Source organism: Perca flavescens, chromosome 19 (assembly GCF_004354835.1).
Source record: "Perca flavescens isolate YP-PL-M2 chromosome 19, PFLA_1.0, whole genome shotgun sequence".
Taxonomy (NCBI): Eukaryota; Metazoa; Chordata; class Actinopteri; order Perciformes; family Percidae; genus Perca; species Perca flavescens.
The window spans coordinates 8,634,501-8,659,500 of record NC_041349.1 but is presented as its reverse complement, the minus strand read 5'-3'; the positions used below and the strand labels follow the sequence as shown (position 1 = coordinate 8,659,500).

At 42.6% G+C, this 25,000-nt stretch overlaps 3 protein-coding genes across 3 annotated transcripts in view; 1 reads left to right on the top strand and 2 right to left on the bottom strand.

The window, feature by feature from the left end:
* abce1 (ATP-binding cassette, sub-family E (OABP), member 1) overlaps positions 1–1,064 on the bottom strand; it is a 30,867-nt gene extending 29,803 nt beyond the window's left edge. Inside the window, exon 1 of the mRNA XM_028563967.1 lies at positions 882–1,064. The gene's annotated coding sequence lies outside the window, so the exon portion shown is untranslated. The remainder of the gene's footprint in view (positions 1–881) is intronic.
* Positions 940–7,653, top strand: anapc10 (anaphase promoting complex subunit 10). Its single transcript, XM_028563968.1, has 6 exons — positions 940–1,207; positions 2,415–2,529; positions 3,534–3,624; positions 3,968–4,088; positions 5,348–5,401; positions 5,921–7,653. Exons 2-6 carry the CDS (start codon positions 2,415–2,417, stop codon positions 6,098–6,100), a joined length of 561 nt encoding a protein of 186 aa, XP_028419769.1. The 5' UTR covers positions 940–1,207; the 3' UTR covers positions 6,101–7,653.
* Positions 7,654–15,032: 7,379 nt separating this feature from the next.
* Positions 15,033–25,000, bottom strand: part of LOC114546208 (F-box/WD repeat-containing protein 7) — a 12,694-nt gene continuing 2,726 nt past the window's right edge. Inside the window, exons 2-6 of the mRNA XM_028564897.1 lie at positions 24,627–24,852; positions 23,796–23,862; positions 20,372–20,515; positions 16,712–16,861; positions 15,033–15,314 (exon numbers count right to left, since the gene is read on the bottom strand). Of these exons, the coding sequence (XP_028420698.1) occupies positions 15,169–15,314; positions 16,712–16,861; positions 20,372–20,515; positions 23,796–23,862; positions 24,627–24,852 (733 nt within the window). The 3' untranslated portion in view covers positions 15,033–15,168. The remainder of the gene's footprint in view (positions 15,315–16,711; positions 16,862–20,371; positions 20,516–23,795; positions 23,863–24,626; positions 24,853–25,000) is intronic.

The window sequence follows — 25,000 nt, the reverse complement described above, 5'->3', positions numbered from 1 at the left end:
AGATCCTAGGGTTTTTCATTGCAAGGTCCCAGGAGGGCGAAATGACGTAAACTAAGCTGCTGCAAACCAGTAAAGTTCATAGTGTTTGTTTTTTTTTTACCAACGAGAGTGAGTCACACCAGACTCCGTTTAAAAGTCTGGCCTTTTAATGTCGCCTCGCCACTGAACGTACATGTGGTGTTTTTACGTGATCCAAGGCATTTAACTAGTCAGTGGTGTCCGCCTTCTCAACGCGGCGACCATTCACCACAAAGTAAAACATATATGAAATAAAAATTGAAGGGTTAGTCTGTTGTTTCTATGTACAACATCATAACTCTGAAACGCAACGTGACGGGCGGTGGCGAGCACCAAACTTGGATTTGTCCATAAATAACGTGCCGATCAGTGAGTCAAAACATGCCCGAAATCATCAACCGATCGTACATATTGACAAAACAACGTGACTTGCGACCATGTGGGTGACCATGTGTGTTGGTGGGCAAGAAATACTTTAATTGGACCATTATTTAACATAATTTGGTGCACCATCCTTTTTTGGTTAACGTTTCAAGGTAACTCGTGATTTTAGCGGGGAGAGCTACGTCAGTAACAGCAGCTGTTGTTCAAACCTACACTATACATCTACCTATCAACTATAGCTGTGCATTAAGGTACGTTTAATCGGCGGTTAAAAACCTAACGTTACACTTGACGATACCGTTAAGCTAACTGCTAGCTAGCTACTAACAGTTAGCTAGCGGTTAGCTTCACGTTCTACGACGTTACCAACGGAGGCCCAGCACTTTGACAGCTGGTCGGTTGGGGAACAACTCTCGTTTTTATGGCAACGCAACCCCAGAAAAGGCCCCAAAATCCGGACCGATAAGTTAAAAACTCACCCCTTTTCGCCTCCGGTTACCGGGCTTGAAAGAAAACAGACGAGAAACGACGTTTAGACACAAATAATTGCGGGTGAAACTTAATTTTTTTTCCCAGCAACGTGTTCCTCTGCTTGGAAGCCGGCTGGAAAGATGGCGGGAGCAACGCAAACAGAACGCGACACGGTTGCGGTGCTGGTGACGTAACTCGAAAGCGACTCACAAAAGTGGGAGATTCGAAGTGGCTGGCTGCAGCAAAAACAAAGCGGATTTGAACTTTAATTGTGTCCAACGGCCTCATCTGATGCACTGACACACAGTGTTGGAGACTTGTACTTCCCTTACCTGTACGTGTTACTCATATTTCTATCGTAAACTAAGTTTTAGTGGCTCTGAGACGGTCTAACAGTCGAAAAAAAATAATTAGCTGCTAACAGCTAACCAGAGCTCACCACTAAACTGCGCTAAAACGTTCGCTAAATGTTTACTCGCATATTGATATTGCATGACTTTTAGAAAACAACTAACGACCTATTATTACAACGTAGTGGTCCACTTTTAAAATTTATTTAACATAAAACAATGTTTTGATATCCACAGAGCTTCCATCCTTGAAATAGCCACGGTCGGATTTACCATATATGCTACCAGATGTGTCAACTTGTATGCCGAATTTCCCCCAAAACGTACCTTTTGAAACTCATAAGCTCTTAACTCAGATTCTGGCATTACTTAACATGTTCAATGTACAAATAAACGTCAAAAGGTTGAACATTTGAAGGGAGTTTGGCATTGCGTTATTGTCTTCTGAAAACATTGCATGCATGGATAAAATAACTAACAACTTATTATTGCAACGTTGTGGTCCACTTTTTAATTCAATTTTATCATACCCTCTCCTTCAAATAGCCGTGATTATATTAACCACAAATTTGGCCCAAGATGTTAACTGTTTGGTAGGGCTGTCCTCGACTAAAGAAATTCTTAGTCGACTAACACTTATACGATTTTGTCGATTAGTTGATTTAATTGACAGAGCTGTGAGCTTTGAGAGGTGGTTAAGACTAGAAAAGCACAATATAAATGTAGTTAATTAACCATCTGTAAAACTGAGTTTCTCCACAATTAATCCTGCAAAAGCACCACTTTAAATCTTGTGTTTACCATAAATGTGCTCAGAAGTTTCTTGGAAATAAGTAATTAAGCATGAATAAGCAAAAAAAATGACTAATCGACTAAAGAAATCTTAGTCGACTAAGACCAAAACGACCGATTAGTCGACTAATCGACTAAGAGGTGGCAGCCCTACTGTTTGGTAAATAAGATGCCACTAGATGTGTCACTTATTTGCCGAATTTCCGCTAAGGATCCATTAATGTCTTATAAGCTCTCGAGTCTGACTCTGTCATACATTTACATCTTTTAATATTCAAGCAAACGTCAAAAGTATAGATTTTTAAAGGGAGTTCGGCGTTTATGTTGCTCAGTTCTGAGTAAATGCCAGATTGTGTTTTGCTGAACTTGTGTTTTTTGCCTTTTCTCCGTGGTTGAAAGATGGCCACCCCGAGCAAGACGCCGCCTGGCGCCGACCCGAAGCAGCTGGAGCGGACTGGGACGGTCCGGGAGATCGGCTCGCAGGCGGTGTGGTCCCTGTCCTCCTGTAAACCGGGTCAGCCCCAAAACCTAATGGACAGTCTGCTGTGTGTGTGTGTGTGTGTGTGTGTGTGTGTGTGTGTGTGTGTGTGTGTGTGTGTGTGTGTGTGTGTGTGCGCCTGCGCGGAGGTGGACAGAGTTGAAAAATATTCTACTTAAGTAAAAGTACTATTACCTTGATGAACTTGTACTTAAGTACAAGTCAGGGCTGGGCAATATATCAATAATAAATCAATACTGGGATATGACTAATTATCGTCTTAGATTTTGTTTAGGCTACTTAAGTAAAAGTAAAACTACGGATTTCAAAAGCTACTTTAAACAGTTGTAGCCGACACATCAAACCTACTCAGTTACAGTAACACCAGTATATGTAATCCGTTACTTTCCACGTGTGTGTAGTGCGTGCATTCGCAGTGTAGTGCGTGCGCGCGTGCGTGCATGCAGTGTGTGTGCTCTGTCTGTGTGTGTGCGTGCATGCGCAGTGTAGTGTGTGTGCGTGCGTGTGTGTGTGCATGCATGCATGCGCTTTGTGTGTGTGTCTGTGTGTGTGTATTTGCAGTGTGTGTAGCTGTGTGTGTATGTGTGCACTGTGTGTGTGTGTGTGTGTGTGTGTGTGTGTCCATGTGCAGTATATTGTGTGTGTGTGTGTGTGTGCGCGTGCATGCAGTGTGTGTGCTCTGTCTGCAGTGTGCGTGCATGCGCAGTGTAGTGTGTGTGCGTGCGTGTGTGTGTATGCATGCATGCGCTTTGTGTGTGTGTGTGTGCATTTGCAGTGTGTGTAGCTATGTGTGTATGTGTGCACTGTGTGTGTGTGTGTGTCCGTGTGCAGTATATTGTGTGTGTGCGCGTGCATGCAGTGTGTGTGCTCTGTCTGCAGTGTGCGTGCATGCGCAGTGTAGTGTAGTGTAGTGTGTGTGTGTGTGTGTGTGTGTGTGTGTGTGTGTGTGTGTGTGTGTGTGTGTGTGTGTGTGTGTGTGTCTGATGTTATCTGAACTCTGTTCCTCTGCCTGCGGCCAGGTTTCGGAGTTGATCAGCTGAGGGACGATAACCTGGAAACGTACTGGCAGTCGGACGGGTCCCAGCCCCATCTCGTCAACATCCAGTTCAGGTAACGCTCGGCCTTCCGAGGCTCGCAGGGAGAACTCAGAGACAGGCTCACCGCCCACGTAGTAGGAAGATTTTATAAAATTGGTATCAACCTTGTGATACATCAACCAAGTTGTCCCTGAGCAAGACCCAAGTCACTTAATCCCTAGTTGCTCCAGAGGTGTGTGACCTCTGATATGTAACAATTGTAAGTCACTTTGGATAAAAAGATCTCCTAAATGACACGTAATGTGATCTCAACGCTAGACACATTGGACCTTTTAAATGTAGGTTTGTGTTTGTGCTTTGCTAATAATCTAATAATGTTAATAATGTTTACGTTTGTCCCGATTTGTTTTGTCCAGGAGGAGGACGACGGTGAAGATGCTGTGTATTTACGCTGACTATAAATCAGACGAGAGCTACACGCCCAGTAAGATCTCCGTCCGAGTGGGAAACAACTTCCACAACTTGCAGGAGATCCGGGTAAACAGCTCTTTACGATAGTAGTAGTATCGCTGCCTCAAGCTTTCACAACCGATCGAATCCTGGAAGTGGAATGCACTGCCGCTCTCTTTACGTTGTTCAAACTCTGTTGATTCTTTTTGGGAGCCAATGTTCCCACATTTCTAAGATTTTTCCTAAATTAGGCCCTATGCTCCCACATTTCCTTTTTCATAAATTTGTATCAGATTTTATCCCCCTAACCCTAAAAAATGTTGTGGGAGGATAGGGCTTAAATTGAAGGGAAATGTAGTAACACACAACCTAATTTTAAGAAAAATCTTAGAAATGTGGGAACATAGGGCCTAATTTTAGGAAAAATCTTTGAAATGTGGGAACATAGGGCCTGATTTTAAGAAAAATCTTTGAAATGTGGGAATATAGGGCCTGATTTTAAGAACAAAGGGCTGACCCTGATTTTTTCAACAAGCAGTTGAGGACTCTGCTATTCAAACAGGCTTTTAGTTAGACGAGAGCTTTTACGGCTGGCTGGTTTTATGTACCTGTTTTTCACTTGTGTTGTTGTATTATTAGAGCCTGACCGATATATCGGCGGGCTGATATTGTGGGCCAATATTATCGGTATCGGCATTTATAATGGCCGATAAATAAATTTTCTTTTTTTAAATATTCATTATATATTAGGACGAAACCCCCTTCAACCATGTGTTTGAGTGTTGGCGTTGCAGAGTCTGTCCACCAGAGGGTGCTCTACAACCTCCCTGTTGGCTACACTCTTTGACTTGACATATCTTAAGTTTGTATTTTTATACATTTTATTTATCAGAACTTTAATATATTTTGATGTTCTGTTGAGACAATAAAACAAAAAAGTTTATTTTTAAACTGCATTGTCATTTTATGTTAGTGAGGACTCATAAATAACTACAAATAACTAATTTTAAGGAAATCTGTTTTGTTACACGTTGCTGGATAATATCGGCCAATATATATGTCTATATATGTCTGTGTATATCGGAATATCGGATTTTTAAATCACCAAAAATTTGTATCAATATCGGCCTCAAAAATCCTTTATCGGTCGGCTCTATGTCTTCTATTTATCGTATTCCAGTTTACTGTAAAGCACTTTGTGATTTCTATCTGTGAAAAGTTGTACATAAATAAACTTACGTAGTAGCTTCCTCCTCCTCCTCCTCCTCCTCCTCCTCCCCCCCCTCCCCCCCCCCTCCTCCTCCTCCTCCTCCCCCCCTTCCCCCTCCCCCTCCTCCTCTCTGCAGCAGTTGGAGATGGTGGAGCCGAGCGGTTGGATTCACATCTCTCTGATGAATCAGGTGAGAAATACCCCGTTCACACGTCCGTGGTTATTTAGAGAAACGGAGACATTTCCCTTTGTTTGTTCCCTTCGTTTACACGCAAACAGAGAATTCTCCTCTGGAAACGAGTCTTTCTAAAAACTCCGGCCAAGAGTGGAGATTTTGGAAAACTTTGTTTTCACGTAAACTGAGACAAACGGAGGTTTAGGCAGCCGAGAAAGAGGAAGTGGATAATTGCTGCTGTTGCTATTTTCTGCTATATAATTATATATATATATATATATATATATTTTTTTTTTATATATATATATATATATTTATATATAATAATAATATATATACACGCACACTCTCACACACACACACTCATACACCCAACAACGTACAAGTATAGACTTCAGGCCCCTTATTAAGCTCTGGATCCAAGCTGTGCCGGGAGGCTTCCATGGGACCAGAACTGTGGAGGCTCCAGAACTGACCCGTCTGAGGGACAGCTGTGACTAAAGTGTCCCTGTGTTGTTGTTGTTGTTGTGTTAGCGGACCAACGAGCCGATCAGCACCTTCATGATCCAGATCGCGGTGCTGGCCAACCACCAGAACGGCCGAGACACGCACATGCGGCAGATCAAGGTCTACACGCCGGTGGAGGAGAGCTCCATCGGGAAGTTCCCACGATGCACCACGGTCGACTTCATGATGTACCGCACCATCAGGTGACCCGGACCATCAGGTGACCCGCCAGAGCTCCGGGAACGCAGCTCGCCACGACACGCTATACGGAGTATAGTGGCTCAGACAACCACACTGTAAAACATCCACACTGTCCCTTTAAGGTTTTTTTTTGTATTGTTTTTTAAATAAAGTTGCCAATATTAAATGTAACTACATTTAAAGATGTAAACAATTTTTTTTTTTGCTTTTTCGGAAGATTTTGTCGATTTACCAGAAGTTTTTCTCGCTTTTTCGGAAGGTTTCGTCACTTTTTACCCTCAATTTTTTCCAACATTTTTCTCTCCTTTCCCGATTTTTTTTTCTCACTTTTTAAGAAGTTTGTCGCTTATGGTCACTTTTTTTTTTTTCAAACATTTGTTGCTTTTTCTGAAATTTTTCTCCCTTTATCCGAAGTTTTTGTCGCTTTTTCGGAAGGTTTCGTCACTTTTGTCCCTTTTCTTTTGAACGTTTTGTCGCTTTTTCCTTTGATTGTTCCTTTGAACGTTGAAATAAACCTGTTTCAAAGCAACGTGGCTGCCACCGTGTGACTGTTGAATGAAACAAAAAAATAAACGGTATAAACTCACCACAACATGCTAACACGCTGACTATACGGAGAAGTGGCTCAGACAACCACACTGTAAAAACATCCACACTGTCCCTTTAAGGTTTTTTTTTTGTATTGTTTTTTAAATAAAGTTGCCAATATTAAATGTAACTACATTTAAAGATGTTAATAATGGGACAGTGTACGTTTATATGTGGTGCGGTTGTTGTGAGTTCAGCTCTGGCAGCTTGACCTGGTTTTAGTCTCTTCTTCTCAAGTTTTTCCATTACAGTCACTTTTTCCTCTAGCTTTCTGTCAATTTTTTTTTAAGTTTTTCCAACATTTCTGTCCCTTTTTCAGATTATTTTTCAAGCTTTTGTCAATTTTACTAATGTTTTTATCGCTTTTTCGGAAGGTTACGTCACTTTTGTCCCTTTATTTTCTATGATAGTTTGTGAACGTTGAATTAAATGTTTCTAAGCAACATGGCTGTCAGTGTGTGACTCTGTCGTTGACCTGGTTTTAGTCTCTTCTTCTCAAGTTTAAAAAAAAAAAAAAAAAAAAAACGGTATAAACTCGCCACGACATGCTAACACACGCTGACTATACGGAGAAGTAGCTCAGACAACCACACTGTAAAAACATCCACACTGTCCTTAAAAGTATTGTTTTTTTAAATAAAGTTGCCAACATTAAATTCAACCACATTTAAAGATGTAAACTAAATTTCTTTTGCTTTTTCTGAAGTTTTAGTCACTTTTTCGGAAATTTTTCCAACACTTGTCGCTTTTACCAATGTTTTTCTGAAGTTTTCGTCATTTTTGTCGACACTTTTGAACGTTTTTTCAACATTTGTCGCTTTTTAAAAAAAATTGTCAACGCATTTCTTGAAGTTTTCGGCACTTTTTCCTGTGATTGTTTGTGAACGTTGATATAATTAAACCTGTTTCAAAGCAACGTGGCTGCCACAGTGTGACTGTTGTTGAATGAAATAAAAAAACGGTTTAGAGAACTCTGTGAGATATTATATAAAAACAAGACAAATCAGTCTAGCTGGGACCAGATTAAGTTGAGAATACATCTGGACACACACACACACACCTGGAGAGCACTAGAGGGAGACACAGATACACACACACACCTGGAGAGCACTAGAGGGAGACACAGATACACACACACACCTGGAGAGCACTAGAGGGAGACACAGATACACACACACACACCTGGAGAGCACTAGAGGGAGACACAGATACACACACACACCTGGAGAGCACTAGAGGGAGACACAGATACACACACACACCTGGAGAGCACTAGAGGGAGCCACACACACCTGGAGAGCACTAGAGGGAGCCACACACACACACACACACCTGGAGAGCACTAGAGGGAGACACACACCTGGAGAGCACTAGAGGGAGCCACACACACAGATACACACACACCTGGAGAGCACTAGAGGGAGCCACACACACATCTGGAGAGCACTAGAGGGAGCCACACACACCTGGAGAGCACTAGAGGGAGCCACACACACAGATACACACACACCTGGAGAGCACTAGAGGGAGCCACACACACATCTGGAGCGCACTAGAGGGAGCCACACACACACCTGGAGAGCACTAGAGGGAGACACACACACACACACACACACAGATACACAGATACACACACACACCTGGAGAGCACTAGAGGGAGCCACACACACACCTGGAGAGCACTAGAGGGAGACAGACACACACACAGACACACACACACCTATTACATATGAGGTGTTCAGGTCTACTGGACCCCAGGGTAGTAATTGGGTAATAATTGTAGGTGTTATAAGAACTTAACTGTGTCCTCCTGCTAACTGGGCCAGCTGTGTCTATGCGTCTGTGTGTGTGTGCATGCGTCTCTGTGTCTCTGTGTGTCTGTGTGTGCGCGTCTCTTTGTGTGTCTGTGTGTCTGTGTGTGCGCGTCTCTTTGTGTGTCTGTGTGTCTGTGTGTGCGCGTCTCTTTGTGTGTCTGTGCATCTGTGTGCGTCTCTGTGTGTGTCTGTGTGTCTATGTATCTCTGTGTGTGTATCTGTGTGTGTCTGTGCATTTCTGTGTGTGTCTATGTATCTGTGTGTGTCTGTGTGTGTCTCTGTCTTTGATGGTCTCTGTTGCCGTGGTAACCGAAAGTACTTCAGCCATTAAATGTTGCTCTTAGTTGAATTACATTGATCTGTGTGTGTGCAGTAAACACATTTAATCTGGATTACACTCCACTACAGATGATTACACACACACACACTCTCTAACACACACAAGCACACACTCTAACACACACGCACACAGTCACACACACACACACACACTACTCTCTGTCCTCTGTTTCTTTCTGTCCCTTCTCTCTTTTCCTTTCCTATTGTTCATTTCCTTCCTCTCCTCTTTTGTTTCCTCTTCCCCTCTTCTACCTCTCCTCTCCCCTTTCCTTTCTTCTCTCCTCTCCTCTTTCCTCTCTTCTCTCCTCTTTCCTTTCTTCTCTCCTCTTTCCCTCTCTTTCCTTTCTTCTCTCCTCTTTCCTTTCTTCTCTCCTCTTTCCCTCTCCTCTTTCCTTTCTTCTCTCCTCTTTCCTTTCTTCTCTCCTCTCTTTCCCTCTCCTCTTTCCTTTCTTCTCTCTCCTCTTTCCCTCTCCTCTTTCCCTCTCTTTCCTTTCTTCTCTCCTCTTTCCTTTCTTCTCTCCTCTTTCCCTCTCCTCTTTCCTTTCTTCTCTCCTTTCTTCTCTCCTCTTTCCTTCTGCTCTCCTCTCTTTCCCTCTCCTCTTTCCTTTTTCTCTCCTCTCTTTCCCTCTCCTCTTTCCTTTTTCTCTCCTCTCTTTCCCTCTCCTCTTTCCTTTTTCTCTCCTCTCTTTCCCTCTCCTCTTTCCTTTCTTCTCTCCTCTCTTTCCCTCTCCTCTTTCCTTTCTTCTCTCCTCTCTTTCCCTCTCCTCTTTCCTTCTGCTCTCCTCTTTCCTCTCTTCTCCTTATTTCTGTTATCTTGTCTCTTCTTTCTCTCCACTCTTCCCTTCTCTTTCCTTCCTTCCATTACCATTCCTTTGCCTTTCTTCCTTCCTTTTCTTTCTCGTCCTTTTCTTTCTTCCCTTTCCTTCCCTTCTTTCCTCACCCTTTCCTTTCTTTTCCTATTTAGCATTTTTCTGTATCAAATACATTTTCTTTAAATACGTTAACTATAGTGCTGTCAGTTAAACGTGTTATTAAAGGCGTACATTTTTTTTTATCTCGAGATTAACGTTCTTTGAACTCACAGCTGATGGCCGAGCACACAGCTGATGACCAAACACACAGCTGATGGCCGAGCTCACAGCTGATGGCCAAACAAACAGCTGATGGCCGAGCTCACAGCTGATGGCCGAGCTCACAGCTGATGGCCAAACAAACAGCTGATGGCCGAGCTCACAGCTGATGGCCAAACAAACAGCTGATGGCCGAGCTCACAGCTGATGACCAAACACACAGCTGAATACCAAACACACAGCTGATGGCCGAGCTCACAGCTGATGGCCGAGCACACAGCTGATGACCAAACACACAGCTGATGGCCGAGCTCACAGCTGATGGCCAAACACACAGCTGATGACCGATCTCACAGCTGATGGCCAAACACACAGCTGATGACCAAACACACAGCTGATGACCAAACACACAGCTGTTGGCCGAGCTCACAGCTGATGGCCGCGCACACAGCTGATGCCAATTCTCCGCCCCCCTTCCTCGACAAAGCCAGGCGACAAAAGCACAAAGTAAGCCGATCCACTCTTCCATGTTAAGAGCATTAAAATGAGAAAAAAAAAATAATGGGACAAAAATAAATCAAGAATAGATAAAAATGTGCGATTAATTGCGAGTTAACTATGACATTAATGCAATTAATCGCGATTAACTATTTTAATCGTTTGACAGCACTAGTTAACTATATTTTCCTGATTATACTGACAGACTTTTACCTAAGGAACATTTTCAAAGCAGAAATCAAAGAGTATTTTAAGAGTATTTGTACTTCTAACTGCAGTAAAGGATCTGAATACTTCCTCCACCTCTGTCAGAAATGAAACACCGTGAATCTTTCTCTCCTGTTTCAGCTCTGAACCTCTCGGCTCCTCTAAAGGTTTTTGTCTGAATAAAAAAAATAAATAAAAAGAAGATTTGTTCTTGACGTGAAGTCGCACTGCCCTCCGGCTTGGTTGCCATGGCAACCTCCCCATCAGTTTCTGGGCCAAACAGCACAAACACACACACACACAGCAGCGAGTTAGCTTTTTCTTTGAACTTGTATTTCTGCAGACAGCTTCACTCTGAAATATTCATTAATTATTGGAAACTTTCTTCTTCGTCTGATCTTCTTTGCACAGATTAAGCATTCTCCAGTTTACTCTCTAGGATTAAACAAATAAAAAAAAAAAATATATATATATATATAAACACACGTATGAAAACATGTCTTATATTTTTGATTCTTCAAAGTAGCCACCCTTTGCTTTTTTATTAATAAGGGAAAGAAATCCACTAATTAACCCTGACAAAGCACACCTGTGAAGGTAAAACCATTTCAGGTGACTACCTCATGAAGCTCATTGAGAGAACACCAAGGGTTTGCAGAGTTATCAAAAAAAGCAAAGGGTGGCTACTTTGAGGAATCTAAAATATAAGACATGTTTTCAGTTATTTCACACTTTTTTGTTAAGTACATAATTCCACATGTGTTCATTCATAGTTTTGATGCCTTCAGTGAGAATCTACAATGTAAATAGTCAAACGCCATGGGCACACTGCTTCACCATCTAGCTTGGAGTCAATGTTTGTCGGACCTGCTCACATAGTAACGGTTGCTATGATGTGTGATTGGACAATGGCCGTTTTGGGGGAGGGGCCGGCGAGAGGTCAATTGTCCAGCTTGTATTTACATTAACTAAAGTGCTTGTTTTGCCGCCGACAGACTCAGATTAATATTCTAAGTGTCTGACAACATTATGGAAAGGTTTCTAATGAGATGGACCAAAGACAAGAACATTCCCAAAAAACAACGACAAATGTCAGAAATAAGGGACAAAAACACACAAAAAAACTTGAAAAATGTGCCAAAAACATCCAAAAGAGTGAGAAAAACTTTTAAAAAAGCCCAGTTTTCATTATTTTATTCATTATTATCGCCCCCCCTCCCTAAATTACACCTGTTGAACGATAAAAACTAAACTCTGAACTGTGTAAAACACACACACACCCACCCACGAACACACATGTTCACACACCCACACACACCCACGAACACAAATGTTCACACACCCACACACACCCACCCACGAACACAAATGTTCTCACACACACACACACCCACCCACGAACACAAATGTTCTCACACACACACACACACACACACACACACACACACACACACACACACACACACACACACACACACACACACACACACACACACACACACACACACACACACACACAATGTATTCATGTAATAATTGAAAAGGCAACATTTTGGTATTATTTCAGCCGATTGTTTCCATTCATAAAAACCGATGAGAAACCAGCAGATTAAAGATATATGTGAGAATGAACAGTGACTCAGCAGTTTTATAAAACTCATCTTTATTGATCCACATTCATCCCTCCATCCTCTCTCCTCTTTTAACAATATGTCTGTTCTTATAAAAGGCTGATAATATTTACATCCTCTTTTACAGTATTTACAGTATTTTACAGTATGGCGCCAACAGAGCCTCACACCCGCACAAAAAAGGTCAACTCCTCCCCCGCCTGAAATACCATCTGTTGCCGGGGAAACACCAACCGAATCTCTGCAGGGGTTGCCTGGCAACGACAGCTCATCTATATCGGATTAATATATCCGGTACGAGGAGTCGTTTTCAAGTCAGTTATACACATTTTCCAACATTTTTCATGAGCTGGGGAGAAACCTGACGAGTGTTTTTAGAGATTTAACAGGTGTACGGAAGCACAGAAAGGACAAAATTATTACATTTTAATATTCATGTTATGCGTTTTTTAAACTTTTGATATGCAAATATAAAAAAATATGTAATATCGTGAAATATAACCCTAAGAAATATGTATATTTTGAAATTGCAAAAAACATTAAATAACCGTTTACTGGAAATTTAAGAAATTACACAAATCCAGATGGTTTTCAATTGAAACTTTAGGGTATTCAGTCATGATTAAAGTGGTCAGTTGTGTGTAAGATTTAATGGCCTTTCCTTTTTTCTCCTAAATTAAGAGTTAAATTCTGAGCAAAATTTGAGCAGAAATCAGTTACAAATGCGTAAAAATAAAAGCAGGTTTAAGAGTGAAGTTGGTTTAATAAACCTGATTCTTTTTCTGATTTTAATTTACATTTAAAATAAAAAGTCTTTAAAAGCAGGTCGGCAGCAAATCGTTATTTTACATTTCGATGACGGAGTGAAACTAGTTGAGTTTGAGTGATTCAGTGTTCCAGACAAGCTACAGATCTGAGAACACTGTTTATTGTTGGGAATATGGAAGCCCATTAATGCCAGTAGAAGAAAAAAATAAGATGAAAATGTAGCCTTGTGGTGAAAAAAAAAGAATCCTGTAAGTCTTTATAATGAGAAACCTTAAAATAGTGACAGCTTCTGAAAATAGTGACTTAGCTTCGCAAAATAGTGACTAAGCATCACAAAATAGTGAGTTAGCTTCTGAAAATAGTGAGTGAGCTTCGCAAAATAGTGAGTTAGCTTCACAAAATAGTGAGTTTCCTTCTGAAAATAGTGTTAGCTTTGCAAAATAGCGAGTTAGCGTCACAAAATAGTGAGAAACTTAAGATAAAAGTAATTTTTTTAGAACGTTTCTCATCTCTTTTTATATTACGTTGGCGGAAATGGGCTTCCATACAGAAAAGCGCACCATGTGTTTCTAACAATACCGTCATGTTTTCTGCATTTACTTCTGGCAGGAATACACACACACTGAGGATTTGCATTATGAGCCAAACTGCGCCATAAATGACAGAAACTTGTGATTTAACGCGCAGTAAACGTGTTCATAGAGGTCACGAGCAGCTTTGAGTGATTATAATGTTTTTGAATCAAAGAGGGGATTTGTTTTTGCAGATGTGAGGCTCTGGTTGTGGCTGGATTGAACTGGTTTCCAGTTTAGTCATCTTCTACAGTTTCACCGGTTGAGATTACGGCCGGCATTTCCCACGCCACAAACATATATTACAGTACTGTGGGGCCGTAACATATGAAATACGTTTAGCTGTTTAGCAGTAACGGAGACGGGCAACTTCACTGGCAACTATGGTAAAAAAAAATTAAAACAGACGCCTAATGTGACAACATGAAAACAATAGTGAGTTGGCTTCTCGAAATAGTGAGTTAGCTTCTCAAAATATTGACTTAGCTTCTCAAAATAGTAAGTTAGCTCCTCGAAATAGTGAGTTAGCCACACGAAATAGTGAGTTAGCTTCTCAAATAGTGACTTAGCTTCTCAAAATAGTGAGTTAGCTCCTCGAAATAGTGACTTGGCTTCTCAAAATAGTGAGTTAGCTCCTCAAAATAGTGACTTAGCTTCTCGAAATAGTGAGTTAGCTCCTCAAAATAGTGAGTTAGCACCTCAAATAGTGTGTTAGCTCCTCAAATAGTGTGTTAGCTCCTCAAATAGTGTGTTAGCACCTCAAATAGTGTGTTAGCTTCTCGAAATAGTGAGTTAGCTCCTGTAAATAGTGAGTTAGCTCCTGGAAATAGTGAGTTAGTAGTAACGGGCAACTTCACTGGCAACTATGGTAAACAAATTTTAAAAAATAAAACCGATGCCTAATGTGACAACATGAAAACAATACTGATTCACAGCAGTGCTGCCCGTCTCGCTGCCTCAAAAGGTTTTCTCTCCGGCCTTCAAGATTTTGGTAGATTTGGCGTGTTTTTCAGTGTAAGCGGCGTTGAGTTTCTCGTTGGTTCAGCAGCAATAAAAAGTCCCTCGTCCCTCCGTTGGTTACATTCAACCGTCCGTCTTAATCCATAGTTTTCTCTTTATAAATTCTTCTCCGTATGTGTCCGTGTGTTCGCCAAACATTCAAACAGTTGTCGTAGAAACCGTTTCTGTCCCGTCAAAAACATTAATTTGTCCCACCCCGGATTTGGACGCCATTTAATGTTTTCTTTGTTGCATCTCAGCCTCCCATTAATCCAACGTTCGGTATCCAGGCTGTGGAGCATGATTTGTCCGTCCAGGTGTCCTCTTAATGTCTCTCAGCCAATCAGGACACACTGTTGGGACATTCGTGTCTGTGTGTGTGTGTGTCTGTCAGTCTGTCTGTCTCTGTCTGTCTGTCTGTGTCCGTGTCTGTCTCTCTGTCGGTCGGTCTGTCTGTCTGTCTGTCTGTCTGTGTCTGTCTCTCTGTCTGTCTGTCTGTCTGTCTCTCTGAGAAGGAACTGGATCCAGCCATGACTTTTGTTTAAAAAAATAAGCTTCTCTTCATGGCTTTGCCGCTGACTTTCTCCCTCACTCCGTCTCCGTCTCCGTCTCCGTCTTCCTGTCGTCGAGGTCGAAGTCCAGCACCAGCAGTTTGGTTTCCTCCGTCCCGTTCCTGCTGCCGGCAGCACACACCAGCCGAGTGTCGGACGCTCTGATTCGCCACACCACGCCACCTGTCGAGAAGAGAAAGACGTGCGATTGGTTAAAGGAGGCCTAGCACGATGCCAAAACTATAATGTTAAAGTGCCCATTTTATTGAAAAAATCCCTCCGTGGTGTTCTGAGTGAGATATGGTTTCTGAATGTGTCCTGCCTTCAGTCTCCGGGTGAGCTGCTTGAGACGTCACGAGCCGAAACGAGCTGGCTAACCGCAACAGTAAGCTCGTACCGTTAGCATGCTAACGCTAGCATGCTACCTCGTTCTCAATGGCAAAGCACTGCTACAACACACACAAGTTCATCATAATCTACAAAAGAACTACTTCCATGTGCTCCCTGGTTTAGAAGAAGTCTCCCAGATAATCCTGACTTGGAACTGACTGAAGTCGGAGAAACAGCCTTTCTTTTACTGTCTATGGAGCTAGCTGACATGATCTACGATCTGAGCTACTGAGCATGTGCGAGTGTAATCAAAGATAGTACAGAAGAAGAGATATCTCACTCTGTAGCTAAAACAGAGAGCTTAACACACAGGGTGAAAAGAGGAGTTGCAGCAATGTGCAGTACAACAAAAATATGGTGTTTTTTTTGAAAATTAAACCATGTAAACCTATTCTGGTACAACCTCTAAAATACAATTATGAACCTGAAAATGAGCATAATATGAGCACTTTAAATTTATGATGATGATTTAAAAACCCGATATTCCGATAAATTGGCCGATCTATCTTTAAAAAATAAATCCAGAAAGGCGTAACAAAACATGACCAGATTTCCCTAACATTAGTTATTTGTAGTTACTTACGAGTCCTCACTAAAATAATATGATAACGCAGTTTAAAAGGGGCTTAGGAGACCTTTGGCTACGTCCTGGATCTTCACTACAGCTCCTTTAAAGCATGTAAACATGTTCTAGTAGGAACACAAAATACAGTATGAACCTGAAAACGGTGTATTATAATAATAATAATGATAATAATAATAATGATGATGATGATACTCATACTAATAATAATGATAATAATAACGATAATAATAACGATAATAATAATGATAATAATAATAATAATGATAATGATGATAATGATAGTAATAATAACGATAATAATAACGATAATAACGATAATAATAATGATAATAATAATAATAATGATAATGATGATAATGATAGTAATAATAATGATAATAATAAAAATAATAACGATAATAATAATAACGATAATAATAATGATAATAATAATAATCACAATAATAACGATAATAATGATAATAATAATAATAATAATGATAATGATAATAATAATAATAATGATAATAATAACATAATAATAATAATGATAATAATAACATAATAATAATAATGATAATAACAATAATAATAGGGGTCCTTTAAGGCGAGTGGTGGTCCTGACCTGACCCCCGGCTCTGCAGCGCCACCACGTCTCTCAGCCAGACCCCCGTCCTCAGGTCCCACAGCTTGACCGTCCCGTCATCGGAGCTGGACAGCACCAGACCTCGGCAGAACTGCAGGCAGGTCACTGCCGACTGGTGCTTGTTGGGCCCTGAAGGAGACACATCGGCACACGGTGACCCCTGACCTCCTCACACACACACACACACACACACACACACACACACACACACACACACACACACACACACACACACACACACACACACACACACGGTGACCCCTGACCTCCTCACACACACACGGTGACCCCTGACCTCCTCACACACACACACACACACACACACACACACACACACACGGTGACCCCTGACCTCCTCACACACACACACACAGTGACCCCTGACCTCCTCACACACACACAGTGACCCCTGACCTACACACACACACACACACACACACACACACACACACACACACACACACACACACGGTGACCCCTGACCTACACACACACACACACACACACACACACACACACACACACACACGGTGACCCCTGACCTCCTCACACACACACAGTGACCCCTGACCTCCCCCTCACACACCCCACTGGTGACCCCTGACCTCCTCACACACCCCGGTGACCCTGTTGTTTCCCCTCTCATTCCCCCCCCTGCTCTGTCGTTTCCCCCCTCTCATTACCCCCCTGCTTTGTTGTTTCCCCTCTCATTACCCCCTGCTTTGTCGTTTCCCCCTCTCATTACCCCCTGCTCTGTCGTTTCCCCATCTCATTACCCTCTGCTCTGTCGTTTCCCCATCTCATTACCCCCTGCTCTGTCGTTTCCCATCTCATTCCCCCTGCTTTGTCGTTTCCCCTTCTCATTCCCCCTGCTTTGTCGTTTCCCCCTCTCATTCCCCCTGCTTTGTCGTTTCCCCTCTCATTCCCCTGCTTTGTCGTTTCCCTTCTCATTCCCCCTGCTCTGTCGTTTCCCCTCTCATTACCCCTGCTTTTGTCGTTTCCCCTTCTCATTCCCCCTGCTTTGTCGTTTCCCCCTCTCATTCCCCCTGCTTTTGTCGTTTCCCCCTTTCATTCCCCCTGCTCTGGCGTTTCCCCATCTCATTCCCCCTGCTTTGTCGTTTCCCCTTCTCATTCCCCCTGCTTTGTCGTTTCCCCTCTCATTCCCCTGCTTTGTCGTTTCCCCATCTCATTCCCCCTGCTTTGTCGTTTCCCCATCTCATTCCCCCTGCTCTGTCGTTTCCCCATCTCATTACCCCTGCTTTGTCGTTTCCCCTTCTCATTCCCCCTGCTTTGGCGTTTCCCCCTCTCATTCCCCCTGCTTTTGTCGTTTCCCCCTCTCATTACCCCCTGCTCTGTCGTTTCCCCCTCTCATTCCCCCTGCTTTGTCGTTTCCCCTTCTCATTCCCCCTGCTTTTGTCGTTTCCCCCTCTCATTCCCCCTGCTCTGGCGTTTCCCCATCTCATTCCCCCTGCTTTGTCGTTTCCCCTTCTCATTCCCCCTGCTTTGTCGTTTCCCCCTCTCATTCCCCCTGCTTTGTCGTTTCCCCCTCTCATTCCCCCTGCTTTGTCGTTTCCCCCTCTCATTCCCCCTGCTCTGTCGTTTCCCCATCTCATTACCCCTGCTTTGTCGTTTCCCCTTCTCATTACCCCTGCTTTGTCGTTTCCCCTTCTCATTCCCCCTGCTTTTGTCGTTTCCCCCTCTCATTCCCCCTGCTCTGGCGTTTCCCCATCTCATTCCCCCTGCTTTGTCGTTTCCCCATCTCATTACCCCTGCTTTGTCGTTTCCCCTCTCATTCCCCCTGCTTTGTCGTTTCCCCTCTCATTCCCCTGCTTTGTCGTTTCCCCCTCTCATTCCCCCTGCTCTGTCGTTTCCCCATCTCATTACCCCTGCTTTGTCGTTTCCCCCTCTCATTCCCCCTGCTCTGGCGTTTCCCCCTCTCATTCCCCCTGCTTTGTCGTTTCCCCCTCTCATTCCCCCTGCTTTGTCGTTTCCCCCCTCTCATTCCCCCTGCTCTGTCGTTTCCCCATCTCATTACCCCTGCTTTGTCGTTTCCCCCTCTCATTCCCCCTGCTCTGTCGTTTCCCCTCTCATTCCCCCTGCTCTGTCATTTCCCCATCTCATTACCCCTGCTTTGTCGTTTCCCCTCTCATTCCCCCTGCTCTGTCGTTTCCCCTCTCATTCCCCCTGCTCTGTCGTTTCCCCATCTCATTACCCCTGCTTTGTCGTTTCCCCCTCTCATTCCCCCTGCTTTGTCGTTTCCCCCTCTCATTCCCCCTGCTCTGTCGTTTCCCCATCTCATTACCCCTGCTTTGTCGTTTCCCCTCTCATTCCCCCTGCTTTGTCGTTTCCCCCTCTCATTCCCCCTGCTCTGTCGTTTCCCCATCTCATTACCCCTGCTTTGTCGTTTCCCCCTCTCATTCCCCCTGCTCTGTCGTTTCCCCATCTCATTACCCCTGCTTTGTCGTTTCCCCATCTCATTACCCCTGCTTTGTCGTTTCCCCTCTCATTCCCCCTGCTTTGTCGTTTCCCCCTCTCATTCCCCCTGCTTTGTCGTTTCCCCTTCTCATTCCCCCTGCTCTGTCGTTTCCCCATCTCATTACCCCTGCTTTTGTCGTTTCCCCCTCTCATTCCCCCTGCTTTGTCGTTTCCCTGTCTATCTCTCTCTCTCTCTCTGTCTTGCTGTCTCTCTCTGTCTCCCTCTCTGTGTCTTGCTGTCTCTCTCACTGTCTCTCTCTCGGTCTTGCTGTCTCTCTCACTGTCTCTCTCTCTGTCTTGCTGTCTCTCTCTCTGTCTCTCTCTCTCTGTCTCTCTCTGTCTCTCTGTCTTGCTGTCTCTCTCACTGTCTCTCTCTGTCTTGCTGTCTCTCTCTCTCTCTCTGTCTTTGTCTCTCTCTCTCTCTCTCTGTCTTGATGTCTCTCTGTCTCTCTCTCTCTCTGTCTTTCTCTCTCTCTCTCTCTCTGTCTTGCTGTCTCTCTGTCTCTCTCTCTGTCTTGCTATCTCTCTCTCTCTGTCTTGCTGTCTCTCTCTGTCTCCCTCTCTGTGTCTTGCTGTCTCTCTCACTGTCTCTCTCTCTGTCTTGCTGTCTCTCTCACTGTCTCTCTCTCTGTCTTGCTGTCTCTCTCTCTGTCTTGCTGTCTCTCTCTCTGTCTTGCGGTCTCTCTCTCTGTCTTGCTGTCTCTCTCTCTCTCTGTCTTGCTGTCTCTCTCTCTGTCTCTCCCTCTCTGTGTCTTGCTGTCTCTCTCTCTCTCTCTCCCTCTCTGTGTCTTGCTGTCTCTCTCACTGTCTCTCTCTCTGTGTCTTGCTGTCTCTCTCACTGTCTCTCTCTCTGTGTCTTGCTGTCTCTCTCTCTCTGTCTCTCTCTCCCTCTCTCTGTCTTGCCGTCTCTCTCACTGTCTCTCTCTCTCTCCCTCTCTCTGTCTCTCTCCCTCTCTCTGTCTCTCTCCCGGAGGACTGCAGACTTTTGTGTCTGTGTGTTTTGGTGCTGAGTCGTCATCACCACGCAGCGACTCTCACCTTCACGCTGCTCTCTGTTTTCTACGACACAAACTCTCAAAGGGACGATATTCTTCTGTCTGTCTCTCTCTCCCCGTCCCCCCACCCCTCTCTCTCTCCCTCCCTCTCTCCCTCCCTCCCTCTCACCTTGCAGTGTGTGGAGACACTGTCCCGTGCGGACGTCCCAAACTCGGACCGTGGAGTCGGCGTTCCCGGACACCAGGATGTTGTCTCGCAGCTCCATGCCGCTGGTCAGTGATTGGTGGCCCGTCAGCGTGTGCACACACCCACCTGGACAGCACAGCACAGGACAGGACAGGACAGGACACGACAGGACAGCACAGGACAGGACAGGACAGCACAGCACAGCACAGGACATGTTAACTGGGATTATTTTTAACAGATTCAGGCCGATTTAAAGCCACAGTGTGCAGATGTATTTATTGTGAAGCATCATTTCCAAAGATAACCAAACAAGGTATTGCCATTCTTCTTTTCCATATAAACATAATGGCATAATGACTCAGGGAGAACACACTTAAAAAATTTTTTTCAATCATTTCAATAATAAAAAAAAATTAATGATTTTTTTTTAAATAAAATAAAATAATATATATTTTTTATTATAAAATAAATAAACCACAAATAAAAAAAACTAATGTTTTTAATTATATAAAAATCACTTGGCACTAATTTCAGAACCTTGACGTCATTTCACAAAACTAACAACCAATGATCAAAATACACATTTTTTAAAAACTCTAACACTTGTTTCAATTGCTTGGATACAATACACATAAACCTGAGATCATCTGTTCATTTAACAAAGATCAGTTGTTCAACATCACACAACTTAACATCAAAGGGCTACTATTTCAAAAAGCAATTCACACATTACATTTCAGATGATTGTCTATTCATTTCATTACAATCATCTAACTATCAATGCATACAACTGCTCAAAATGATAAGTAACTGTTGCATTACTCTCAATGCGTAGTTGTACGGAAATAGACAAACAATATTCCATGTTTAGATCATGAAAGTTTCAAGATAACGAGATTCATTGTCACCAATTAGCGTGGAGCATGAACCAATTGGACTACATTATCCATGGATGTAATATTTCATCATTCTGTACTGTAATGTATTACTGTTTATTAGACACTGTTTCTATGGTCCCATGTACCACCTTTTAGACTATTAACAGTATTGACAGCACTGCACTGTATGCATGCAGGCCCTTGGAATTGCAGGTCCAATTCTGCCAACTCGTTACTGATGATTGAGATGTATACTACTATATATATATATATATATATATATATATATATATATATATATATATATATATATATACATTATATATATATATACACATTATATATATATATATACACATTATATATATATATATATATATATATATATATATATATATATATATATATATATATATACATACATACACACACACACACACACACAGTATACATATACATATATACTCGTACCGCATTGTTCCCCATGCCCGAAGGTTTTATTCCAAGATGTTTGGCTAATTGCAATGTAGATGAGAACCTGTGGCCAAATCCACTAGACAGAGTTGATGAAGATGTAGAAGTACAGTAATTACTTCTTTGTTTTGCTTTTTACAGTACAAGCAAGTTGAGGAACACTACTACTGTCTTTTCTTGCTAGTAAAAAAAATGTATTTTGCTTTGATTCAAATAAACCTATGTTGTGATCGTACTGTATTGTTTTTCATCAATACATTTCAGGTTTTGTTCAATGATTCCACTGTGTCTGTTGTAGTCTCTCTACTACTGCAGTACTTTTACAGGGGTGTATTTACATCTAGTACCATAATGAACCATGTATCACCTATTTTGTACTACAATATTTAATGATTGTACGAGCAATGACCTATTGAAACTACGTGTAGCTTGTGTGTGGGTGATCTAAAGTAACGTTTAGAGTTTTGGGCATCGTTTGGATTTTAACGATTCTGATTCTTCCTTTTGATTCGGTTCTTATCGATTCTCGATTCCGATTCTTTGAGGGGTGGAGATGAAACTAGAGGTCGACCGATAGTGGATTTTACCGATGCCGATAGCTAGGTCCGGCCGTATTTGCCGATAACCGATTAATTGACCGATAGTATTTAGAATTGATACTGGATAAAAACAAACATGACACTCCCAAGTAAAACAGTGCTGAACTTTATTATAAAAATAAAAGAACTGTATTGAACCATGAAAACATGCTAAATGAAATATATAAATATTGATGTCAACAAAAGATGTCATTCAAACTGAAACTAAAAAACTAAAAAAGCACGTGCTCAGTAGCCTGACAAGCCAGACCCACATCCAGATGTTGGGTCTGGGAACTCACCATTGACGGAGCTCGATCCGAGGCGGGATAAGCGGTTGCCTTTCAAATTCCCTCTGCACGTAATAGCATAGCGCTACAACCAGGCAGAGCAGCGAAGAAGGTAGCGGAGCTAGTTGATAGATTCAACTTTTGCCGTATCCGGTCGGCAAAACTCCGAACACATCTTCCTTTTTTAAGAATGATTTCTGTGCCGTTCTTTGTTCTTTTAATCAAAGAAAAGCTGAACTCCAAGTCTTCCAGAAGTCCACTGTTCCCAACACCATCAGCCATAAGCCCCGCCCACCGACACTATACACAATGTGATTGGCCTGACCAAAATTTGTTTTTTGCAGCTTGAAAGTCAACGGAGAGTGCCTAGACCCCCCCTGGCTGCCAAATGAATTTGCTGCCGATTAATCGGCACCGATAGTTGAACAAATAAGAGGTTTGTTATTTTGAGTAAAAGGTGGGTTGCAGTTTTTCAATGTAAAATAAAGCCCCACTAGAGCACCGCTTACCGTGCTCCAAGGCTGCAACACAACAAGCGCCTGGTCGCTATGGAAACCAAAACTTGCGCATGTGAAATTTGGAAACCATGATCGGATTTGAAACCAAATCCTCCAAACAATTCCAATAAAAAAGCGATTCCGATGGAATCGTAATTGCTGAAACGATTCCAAGTAGGAATCGTTTTCGATGCCCAACCCTAGTAACGTTTCAACGGTATTTCACAATCAATTAGTGTTTTAGTTTCAACCAATGATTGTGCAAGTGCAAGATTTATTTAAAGATATGAAGGCACAATGCAGCGTTTTGAACATTGAACATTGGTGTTACAAGTGATGACTGTTTTGAGTTTTGTGTCAAGGTTCTGAAATTAATAGCAAAGTGATTGAAAAAAAACCTGTAAAATAAAAACTTAAAACCACTAATTTCTTTGTGCTTTTATCTTTTTAAATTATTCTGATGACTTTGCCGTCATCTGGTTCAGATTTAGTTAAAGGCAAGGCAGCTTTATTTATATAGCACATTTCAGCAACAGGGCAATTCAAAGTGCTTTACATAAAACATGAGAGAGCATTCAGAAAGAAAATTTAAAACAATTTAAAAACATTCAAAGTCAAGAATAAAATGTACAGTGCAGTATATGAATTTTAAAAAACTGTTAAAACTCAAACGTAATCAGTGTCTCTACCTGTCTCTGCATCCCAGACTCTGATCGAAGTGTCCAACGAGCCGCTCACCACGAACACACCGTCAAACTGCCAAAGAGAGACGATAACATACATGAATGAACATGTACCGTGTTGCAATAACTGGCTGCAGGAGAGAAGAAGTGTGTTCTTCATAGAGGTCGACCGATAGTGGATTTTACCGATGCCGATGGGCTAGGTTGGGCCGTATTTGCCGATAACCGATTAATCGACCGGTAGTATTTAGAATTGATACTGGATAAAAACAAACATGACACTCCCAAGTAAAACAGTGCTGAACTTTATTATGAAAGTAAAAGAACTGTATTGAACCATGAAAACATGATAATTGAAATAAATATAACTATTGAAGTCAATAAAAGATATTCATTCAAACTGAAACAAAAAGTAATAAATAACAAATAAAAACATATATATATTCTCAACTATATTCTCAGACAGGCTTGCTGCGAGCATATCACTCCGCCTGAGAATATAGTTCCCGGTTTGTTTACAGTTAGAAGATGGCTGTGTCTCATGTTGCGTTGTTTTTGTACCGCTGTGACTCTATAAATCACAACATGTAAATAGGAACATGTTGGTGTTATTTTGTCACTTGGCCGAACAGTAGGATTACTGGAACCATTCACCTGCAGGATCTGTGCTGGCCTGATGCCGCTGGAGCCGTCAGACAGCCTTACAGCACGCACGGAGATGAGAAGGGTATGTATGGACTTGTCTAACTCTGGAGGTTACGGTGAATAAGCTAAATTCCCATTAAGTCGGCGTGTTCCTTTAAGGCTTTGTACTATTTGATAGCCGTGTGTGCGTACCTGCAGCGAGTACACTCTGTTGGTGTGTCCCTGCAGCGTGTGCAGACACACCTCCGTCTCGGGGTCCCACACCTTCACCATGTAGTCATAGCCGCCCGACACCACGCGGCGGCCGTCGTACTGGACGCAGCGCACCGCCGCCACGTGGCCCGTCAGCACGTGCTCGCAGCGGCCCGTCGACACGTCCCACACACGCAGCGTGGTGTCCCGAGAGCCAGACACCACCCTGAGACGAGAGAGAGAGAGAGACACAGAGGGTATGACATCACTGCAGTTTCAACCAATCATCTTATTAGCATGAGAACAAAGTGTGTTTCTGTGTCTCCTAAATTAGTGTGCATGTTCATGCTGCGCTGACCCAGTTGCTTCATGTT

Bases quoted from the DNA above. Each gene is read 5' to 3' on its own strand.
- anapc10 (XM_028563968.1), top strand. From the start codon at position 2,415: ATGGCCACCCCGAGCAAGACGCCGCCTGGCGCCGACCCGAAGCAGCTG. The intron at 2,530-3,533 runs GTCAGCCCCAAA...GCCTGCGGCCAG, and splicing joins CCTGTCCTCCTGTAAACCGG to GTTTCGGAGTTGATCAGCTG. The intron at 4,089-5,347 runs GTAAACAGCTCT...TCCTCTCTGCAG, and splicing joins ACAACTTGCAGGAGATCCGG to CAGTTGGAGATGGTGGAGCC.